This window comes from Nilaparvata lugens, chromosome 6 (genome assembly GCF_014356525.2).
Source record: "Nilaparvata lugens isolate BPH chromosome 6, ASM1435652v1, whole genome shotgun sequence".
NCBI lineage: Eukaryota > Metazoa > Arthropoda > Insecta > Hemiptera > Delphacidae > Nilaparvata > Nilaparvata lugens.
The window spans coordinates 10,965,004-10,974,665 of record NC_052509.1 but is presented as its reverse complement, the minus strand read 5'-3'; the positions used below and the strand labels follow the sequence as shown (position 1 = coordinate 10,974,665).

Genomic DNA, 9,662 nt, shown 5'->3' with positions numbered 1-9,662 from the left:
ATTTCGAAGTGAAAAGTGTAAATTTAAAGTATTGTGTTCACTATAACCTTAGTGTCCGGTTTCCCATTAGGGAACTTTGGACTATACACGGCGAGGTGGAACTACCCTTGGGTCTCCCCACCACATTGAAAGCCATACGCTTATAATAATCATAATAATCTCACTTATTTAAGTAAATTCGTATGGCTTTTGTTGGTGGGGAGTCCCTTGCGGGAAGGTCTCAACGCCTGAATATATCATTTAAGCCGTCAATGGGCCTTACGACTGTCATACTTCAACCGGGAACGACAGTTTAACGTGCCCGTCCGATAACACGGGAGTGATCTGGTTAAAAAACTTTTGCTTGTGAGAGGGTTTGAACCCGGGATCTCTATGCTGCTACACTCTATCCACTAGACCACGGATCACTCCCGGATCTCACTTATTTGAGAAGGCACAACATGCTTATGCCCAAAACTGTCCCTTCTCAGATTTTTACTATTTATAATGATTATTGTATAACTCATGTTGTAATGACTATCTGTATTGTATACTCTGGAAATCTCATTGTTCAATATATTATGTGTTTTTTTCAATTTTTTGGACAATAAATTCAATTTAATTTAAAGGTTTAAACTGTCAGCATCTCTTATAAATAATAAATAACACCAATGCTAACAGTTTGATGTGTATCTCACTATAAAACATTCAATGCAGATAATTATCTCATTTTCTATGCTTCAAACTTTGCTTTTTCTTTCAGACTAAAAAAACAGAAGCTGACTTCGATTTTCAAAGATGACGATGATGAAGATGAATCTCTAGTGCATGCCAACTGTTCGCAAGTGGGAGGAGGAATAGTAGAAGCAGAAAGAGGAGGAGGAGGAGGTGGAGGAGGGAGAGGAGGAGGAGGTGGAGAAAGAGATTGTGAAGGAGGGAGACAAAGTAAAGAAGGAAGAGCTGGGGAAGGAGGAAGAGGAGGAGGTAGAGAAAAAGGAGCTGAAGGAGGAAGAGACTGCGAAGGAGGTGGAGGAGGAAGAGGACGAGGAATAGAAGACGGAAGAAGAGGAAAAGAAAGAGAAAGAGGAGTTGGAGGAGGAAGAGGTTGTGAAGGAGGGAGACAAAGTAAAGAAGGAAGAGGTGGGGAAGGAGGAAGAGGAGGAGGTAGAGAAAGAGGAGCTGGAGGAGGAAGAGGACGAGGAATAGAAGAAGGAAGAGGAGGAGAAGAAAGAGAAAGAGGAGCTGGAGGAAGAAGAGATTGTGAAGAAAGGAGACTAAGTAAAGAAGGAGTTGTTGGTGTAGACGGAGTAGGTAGAGGAGAAGGAGAAGGAGAAGGAGGAGGAGACTTGGACGCTGAGAATCAAATAGAATCGGATAACGGAACAGAAATGTCTGACAATGACTTTCCTCTGGAGGCGAAATCCTCTGATCCAGCCTCTGTACCGGTCAATTTTAGCGATTACTATATTCAATTTGCGCACTGTGCCATCAAGAACTTGACATTGACGCGGCTTGATCGCGAGGAATTGGAAAGTAAGTTCACTCAAAATTCCTCTCTTTTTTTTTCATTTTGTTCGTTTACGCATTTTTTTAACATCAGTTTTGCATTTTATTTTCAGGCTAGCCACTAATGTAACGTTTTTAACATCAGTTTTGCATTTTACTTTCAGGCTAGCCACTAATGTAACGTTTATGGGCCAAGCTACTTGATGCGTTTTCTCAGGCGTTTTTAGACAAGTCGGCAGAGCAGAAAGCTCTCCGATTGGCTGATTGGATTGGCGTTCGGGAATCAGCCATTCGGATACCCTCCTGCTCTGCCAACTCGTCCGCCGCCAGTGCAAAACGGCTGAAAAAACGCTCCATGTGGCTTGGCCCTAAAGGCGACTTATGTGTCATTTTCCGGCTGTACAGTCGTATCGTACATTTTGAGTTGCTCACAGACTTATGCGCCACAAACACGCACATTTTACTTTTCATCAGCTGATGCTACTCTTATTATATCTGTATCTCACTGTTTCTGTACAAATACGGATATAATGAAGCTTAGCATCAACTAATGAAAAATGTAATGCGCGTGTTCGTGGCGCGTAAGTGTGTACGCACCTCAACATATATGATACGACTGTACAGCCGAAAACAACATGCATAACGAGTATGTGTGTGCACACATGTTCAACACACTTTTCCTGTCGTTAGAGCATTCATATACAAGTCGCGTACAAATTCGTTGCGTAATTTTCAAGAATCAGACTGCGGTTTCCAAACGAAGTTTTCGTTGCGAAATATTGGGGCACTGGGAAGCTAAATAATCGCAATGTGGAGTGCGGGAATATTCGAGTTGACTTATGTTGTTTACAAGGCAGACGAAACTAGTGTAGTTCCAGAACTCGCCACAAAGCTGCAAATGCTGCATGTAACAAAAGCTGCGAATTATTCGCAAGGGAATATTTCGCAACGCATTGGTTTGCGCCAGCACATACACCGCAATGGTATTAAATTTCCGCACGGCAAGCTCTGCGAATTGAATTCGCACCGCAACAAAACGTTCGCATTGGTGTGCGCCTGGTATTAAGCGAATTCAGATATACAAGTCGACTCAGTTGAGGCTTATCAATTTGTTTATCTGTTCATGCATTTATTTCTCGAAACATTGATATATAATCATCGAGCCCAATTGTTCGTTCATACATACATCAAGCATAACACATTCATGTTTGCGGAATGCTCAACTAAATTGACTCAACCCAATTCATATGAATAATTCAATGGGGAAATTGGAATCCTTAGAAGCAATTAGATTAATTTCAAGTAATGCAATTAATCAATTAGTTACTGATTGACGTTTTTTTGATGTTACAGATACCTCAAAACGACCAGTGAGATTTCTAGCAAGGTTCTATCATAAAAGGTAAGAGGTACTTCACTATCAATGGAATTAAAAATACTTCATTTTTGATGGAATTTTTCAAATTTTTGTGAATTGGGAGTTTTTTTAACATAGATTGTATTGTTCAGTTGTACAAAAATATTTCATTCGCACCATGTTTTTTCCAAAAAGCTTTCATCTCGGGCTACAGAATAGTCGGTTTCTTTCGCTCTCAAAGAGTTAATTCTGTTTCTGTTCCCTTTACTAATTCCTGAAATAGATTGAGTACAAATTATTCATATTGACATAAATTACTCTACATTGTTCTACATATTGTTGTGCTTTCTAATGAATTTTTGCTCGGAATAAATAGAATAACATTGGTTGTTATGGGAGTGTTCACACATGGGCAACTGCAACTGAGAGAAGATAGCATTGGTTGTTATGGGAGTGTTCACACATGGGCAACTGCAACTGAGAGAAAATAACATTGGTTGTTATGGGAGTGTTCACACATGGGCAACTGCAACTGAGAGAAAATACAACTGGTTGTATTATGGGCAATATTGTATTAACATGGGCAACTGCAACTGGTTGTTATGCGAGTGCTCACACAATCGCATACTAAAAATGTGTGAACATTCATCATTGATTGTTGTAATACTTTTCCCAAATCATTAAATCCAATTCAATTATTTTTCTGAAGGAATGGATTTGAAGATGGAATATGTTCACTTTCCTTCAGATAGATATAATATATTTCTGGCTATAACATATTAAGTTTCATGTAGCCTATAGAATATACAATCATAGATATACTAGGGGTATTCACAATGTTGTTTTAGCCAGCTAAAGTGCTATTTGATAACTCTGGATTGTGAACGCCCCATCTAAAACCAACTGCTATAAGCTAACTGCAATAGCGTTCCAAGCGGATAATTTGTGTAACTCAAAGTTTATAACCTCACTTTTGCTACCAAATAATTATGATCAAAACAAATATGGCCGCCGTTTTAACAGAGTTAGCTAGAGTTAGCGGACTCAAACTTGCCCTATCTGCTATCTCGTCTGGTAATTTTTTTCTAACGTACCACTATAGCATTGAGTTAACACAGACTAAGCAAATAGCAGGAGTTAGCGAATAGCTCGACTTAGCCAGCTAACTCCAACATTGTGTATACCCCTAGTATTCCCATTTCATTGCAGAAAGGCTTACTCTATTTTCACTCAGCTGAGATATTATATGATTACATTCATTGTACACCTTCTTCTGAATGGATTGATTCAAATTAGTTTATTCATAAAATATGACATATTTACAAAATATACAGTGTTATGGATTACATGAATATTTTCCCTGCATGGATGATTTGTCCGTGTGCAGGGAGGAGACGCAAATTATCAGACAGGGAGAATATTTATGTAATTCATAACAATAATTAGTTTATCTACTAATGTAGTAAATTTTTTCTCAGACGTGCACAGATTTCAGAAGGTCAGAAAGAAGAGGAAGATTCGTCTTCATTTCTGGCGAAGGAAATTTCTCAAAGCAAGGAAAAACTGGAAAGGTCCTTGCCTATTCAATATGGCGCTCATACCGTGAAGACAGATACATTTTCGAGAATTACTAGGTAATCACAAGATAATATTCAGTATCTAAAACACTTTATTGACATGGGCTACTTTTAAATTTATAAAACAAAATAAATTTTATAGCACCCTTTATTTTTAAAAACTTTAAGTGTCCACTGGCACAAAGGTCGAGTGGATTATTAATTGCAAGCAATGACGCATGCAATTAATGTATCAATGTTACTTGGTAAAAAATCAATGCACCTAGAATACAGTATTCTAGTTACCTTGGTAAAAAATGAGCTGTTGTGTGGACTATTAGCTGCATGCAATGACGCATGCAATTAATAACTTAATGTTACTTAGTATTTTCTCTCGACCTTTCTCTGCTTCTAACTCGGGCTGACCTGTTGCCAGTATGTCTTGAAGGAGATAAGCTTTTGATGTTAGCATTTTTGATACACCAACCCCAACAGCCATTAGTCGTTTCCACACCGATATCTCGCCGACACGACAGGATTTACCCTGATGGACAGTATGGACGGAGGAGGCTGTGGTTTTTAACTGGCACGAGGTCTACTGTTCACAGAACTACTAAAATTATCAAAGTGGAAATATATATTAAATTTTCCATTCAAAACTTGTTGACAGGCGAGCACAACCTTCAGAAGAACAAGGAGGATCAGAATCGTCTTCATTTCTGTCGAAATACGGTTTTCAAAGCAAGGAAAACGTGAAGAAGTCTCAGCCTGTTCAGTATGGTGCCAATACAATCAGATCAGATGAATGGCCTAGAATCAGTCGAATGAGAGCTCAAGCTGATGAACAGTTTAACGATGGTATGTAACAATGATTTAAATTTATGTATTTTTAGAACAACTTTATTATGAAATGAATGAAATGATTTGAGATAAGAGCCTTCTGTCGATTAAAATATTTGGCTTTGGTAGACTGAGTGAAAGTTACACTTTCTTATTGAAAACTGTCTGAGTGAGTATTTTAAGGCCGGGTCCCTAGGACACTTATTAGATGTAATGGACCATTAAATTTATGGGTTCATTTGATTTAATAAGTGTTCTAGACACCAGGCCTTAATGTGTCAATGCTGTATTGACTTTATTGTAGTACTTTAGATACTATAGGCTTGCTTGGAAGAGTAAAAATTTCACTCAACCTTATAACGTTGATATATGATCGGCTGGAACTTTATGATTAATTCTATTTGTTATTTCAACATTACTTATCATTAAAATTATATTGAAAGAGGAAAAACAGGCAAACCCTTTGATATTTCACTCCCAAATTCAGATTAATATGAGTTCAAAATAAGGAGACATATTGTAATGAGTTATAAATAAGGAGTCCGTTTATAATGAGACTTTAAAGTAACACATCCATTTGCTCCACTGTTACTTGACAAACTGAAAACTTGCCCGAGTGGAATCTTGAAGAGTTTGAAATAGGCCTAGAACCATCTTCGGTTAATTGAGAATCTATATGCAAAATTTCAAGTTAATCAGTCCAGTAGTTCAGACGTGATGATGCGTCAAACATAATTTTCCTATCCCGTACGATAAGCCAGTTCTTTCCTTTATTATAGTATAGATAAGTTATTCAACTTGGTGCTAACCTAATAAAGTGACAGAACTCAAATCTTGTTTAGAAACCTTCCTCAACTTAATGCCAACCTGACAAAATTGGACTGGTTATTAATTTAGTTGCCAATTTTAACTATCTGTTTTGAAGAGACAGTCTCTCTAGATTATAGTTCTATATTAACTATGGTATGTATTCAAGTCCGATAAATAAAATTTGAACATTAAATCTGAAAAATCTAGAAAGAAAATTGAAATTTGGACTTCGAGGTGCACAAGATTGATATTTTTAGAATCTATGTGCTAAATTTGGAGATCTAAATCATTCCCGTTTTGTGGTATGAAATCCACAAGTTGACATGTTTTGGTGCGAACAAACACAACCCCACTCTCTCTTATTATATACGGTAGATAATATAATTTGTTTTTCTCTTCCAGCTTCGGTCACCAGCAAGAACAAACTCTACAAAAGCGGCTTGGAGCTCCTGGATGCTGTCTATGGACCAAACCCCGGCAACGAAAAACAGAAAACTCTCAACCACCTGTCAGTGACACCTCCCAAGTGCACTTTCTCGCCCATCTCCGGAGATATCTCCTCGATCTCCGCGCCGTTCGTGAACCCTGTCAACGGGAAACGTGATTGGTTGCCCGCTTTCAAGTCCACCAGTCCACCTGTTACCAAACCGTGTGTGTGCTACAAAAGTGGGAGTTGCGATTTTATGTCCTGTGATGACGATTCCTGCCAGAACAACGTCATAAACTATGACTTTATGTCGGCTAGAAACGGTGTTAATGAACAGGGTTTAGGGAGGTTTGAGTTTATGACTGTTGGGAACAGGTCTAGTCAACAGAATATTGGAAAAAAGGATTTTATGATCTCTGGGAACGGTTCTAGTCAGCAAAAAGTCGGGAATTGTGATTTTGTGACCTCTGGAAACATTTATAGTGGAAAAAATGTTGTAAATGACAATTTTATGACAGTTGGGAATGGTTATAATCTACAAAATTCAGGAAATAATGGATTTATAACTCATGGAAACAGTTCTAGTGGACATCAAATCGGGAACTATAAGTTTATGACTTGTGGAAATGGTGGGAAACCTAGTAAGTCGTGTCTGGTGAACGATGCAAGGGTGAAAAATAGCGATGACCTTGAAATGACCTTGGGTCGCAGTAGGACAGCTGTTTCAACAGCTGATTGTTTGACGATTTTGCCGCCAAAGTCGGAGAGGTGGGGAGCGTCAGGGTTGGAGACTAAGTTGAAGGTGAGTTCAATAATAAAACCTGAAAGTTGATTCAAGCCCGGTTGCACAAAAGTCCGTTAAATTTCATTCATGTTTAAATTTACAAAAACCAATCTGAGAAGACTATTTTGGAAAGAAGGCTTCTCTGATTGGTTCTCGTTGAATTAATCACGGTTAAAATTTAAGAAGCTGTTGTGCAATCGGCCTTTGAAATATATAATTTATAATTTCTCATCAACTTCTTTTTATTTAAATATTGGATGGTAATTGAACTTTTCAAAGCCCTTGCCAATTTCTCCTACCTAGAACCCTTTGAAAAATTGAGACCGGTACTACTCGTAAGTAAATGGTTGAAGAGAAGCTTTTTATTCTATAATTTTATTTAAATATTGGAATATGGATCAAAACTTGGTGGTTAAGTGAGGGTAGAGAGTTGAAACATAAAATGAAAGTATTCAAATGAGTCGAAACATAGTGGAGGTAGAATTCTTGGGAGGAGAGTGATTCTTAAACTAGTAAAGAAAGTGCTTCTTCTATTTTATAAATGTTTATTTCTAAGTGAAGATAAAATTTTCTAACTTATTTGTCAATTTTGTGCCAATAATTCCCTTTTTTGATTTCAGATCAAACTTGAAGACACTTCAGATGATAGAAAAGACTTCCTGACCATACCGCTTAGACCCAGAGAAACTGCCAGAGAATCCCCCGATATACTGTATTATCCTCGTAGAATGTTCTAGAATTAGTTGGGTCCAGTTTATTTGATTTCAGATTATATAAATTATGATTCAAAGTTCTAAAAAAGTATTATTGGTAACTCCTTGAAAAACTTTTCAATTACATTTTGTCATGACTGACTTTATCAAGTCTTATTATCAATGACATAGAATTTGCTTCATTATCAGACTTTATCTGATCCTTTATCTCCAGACTTCAAGTCTTATTATCAATGGCATGAGATTTGAGCCCTGAATTTCTGCTATTCAGTAAAAGAATACCATTGGTTGTTATGTGAGTGTCCACACAATCGCCGACTGAAAATGCATGAACTCTCCCATAAGAATCTATGTTATTCTAATTATACTTTCATCGAAAAGCAGAGCCTCAGTTATGTAAGTTCGTATCTAATCAGATCATGTTTATTAGAAAAAATAAGATAATGTTGTACAATAAGCTCAAGTTGAAAAATAAACCGAATAAATCCTATTAGATTAAATTGCAATGCTATCATCAAGTCTTACTCTTTTGTCGTTAGTTGTGTATAAAGATAGTTGTGTCAAATATCTTAGTTGTGTTAGAATGCAATATCACGTTCAAATTAACTATCAGTTTGTATTATTGTATCAGATTGTAGTTGCTTTTTAAAAAAGTATCAATGAAACATCCATAATTCTTATAAGTGATATTAATAATTCAATTGTATGGTAAGATATGTTGAGGTATTTCTCCTTAATTTAACGAAAAAGACGTTGATGTTGTCAATACCAAAGTATTACAACGTATTTTAGTTGTAAGTACTATATTTTTTCAAAATTGATTCACATTACAGCACCAGGTTTCATGGTAACATTTACCACATTAGTTCAGCTGAAGATGAGTATATAGTGGTATTGACAACTTCAACGTCTTTTCCTTTCAATGATATTAATCAGTATATTTTGAAATGAATTAAAATGTAACCAGTCTGAAAATGTCATTTGAGTTGATCTGTTAACTGTAAATAAGTGTAGTGGATTAAGCTGGAAGATAAATGATAATATCATTATATAAAATATATTATATTTTGTTATCTTTGTCTGAATAAAATTTGGTTTTGTATATATATTTTTTATCATTGTTGAATATTTAATTGTGCTGGAAGAGATATAATATATTTTGGTATTTTTGTCTAAATAAAAATTGATTTTCTACGGATTTTTTCAATAATAAATTGTTAAATATTCATTTGTGTAGAAATGACTTATTTGCTCTCATTGTTGTTGAATATGGGTGAACTTCATGTGTTCTGTTGAATATATAGATATACTTGATTATTTTTCAGTATTAATAAAGTTTATTTATGTTGAAGAGATATATTTTTGTTTATTGTTGAATATGAATAAAGTTTATCATTATTGATTTTTATATTGTTTTTCTGTTTATTATTATACTTTAGAACCTACACACTCAGAGAAAGATCTCTCGTCAAGTAGAAAAATCGGCCTACTATCATTCCTGAGAGTTTGAGCGATTTTAATTTTTGACCATTTTTGCAAAAATCCATGATGGATTTCATGAAAAATGCAAATCTCCCAGATTTGGTAGATATTCGGGCTATGAATAGAGGTTGACCTAACAAATGCCGTGCTATAATATTAGACCTTTCGCTACAATACAGAGTGAATTATACACTGAAACATAGAATAA

The 9,662-nt window shown here is 36.0% G+C and overlaps 1 protein-coding gene across 1 annotated transcript; it reads left to right on the top strand.

The window, feature by feature from the left end:
• Positions 1 to 1,142: 1,142 nt before the first annotated feature.
• LOC111059444 lies at positions 1,143 to 9,380 on the top strand. The gene is made up of 6 exons (XM_022347099.2): positions 1,143 to 1,512; positions 2,839 to 2,887; positions 4,321 to 4,476; positions 5,069 to 5,256; positions 6,451 to 7,277; positions 7,880 to 9,380. Exons 1-6 carry the CDS (start codon positions 1,368 to 1,370, stop codon positions 7,994 to 7,996), a joined length of 1,482 nt encoding a protein of 493 aa, XP_022202791.2. The 5' UTR covers positions 1,143 to 1,367; the 3' UTR covers positions 7,997 to 9,380.
• Positions 9,381 to 9,662: the final 282 nt, after the last annotated feature.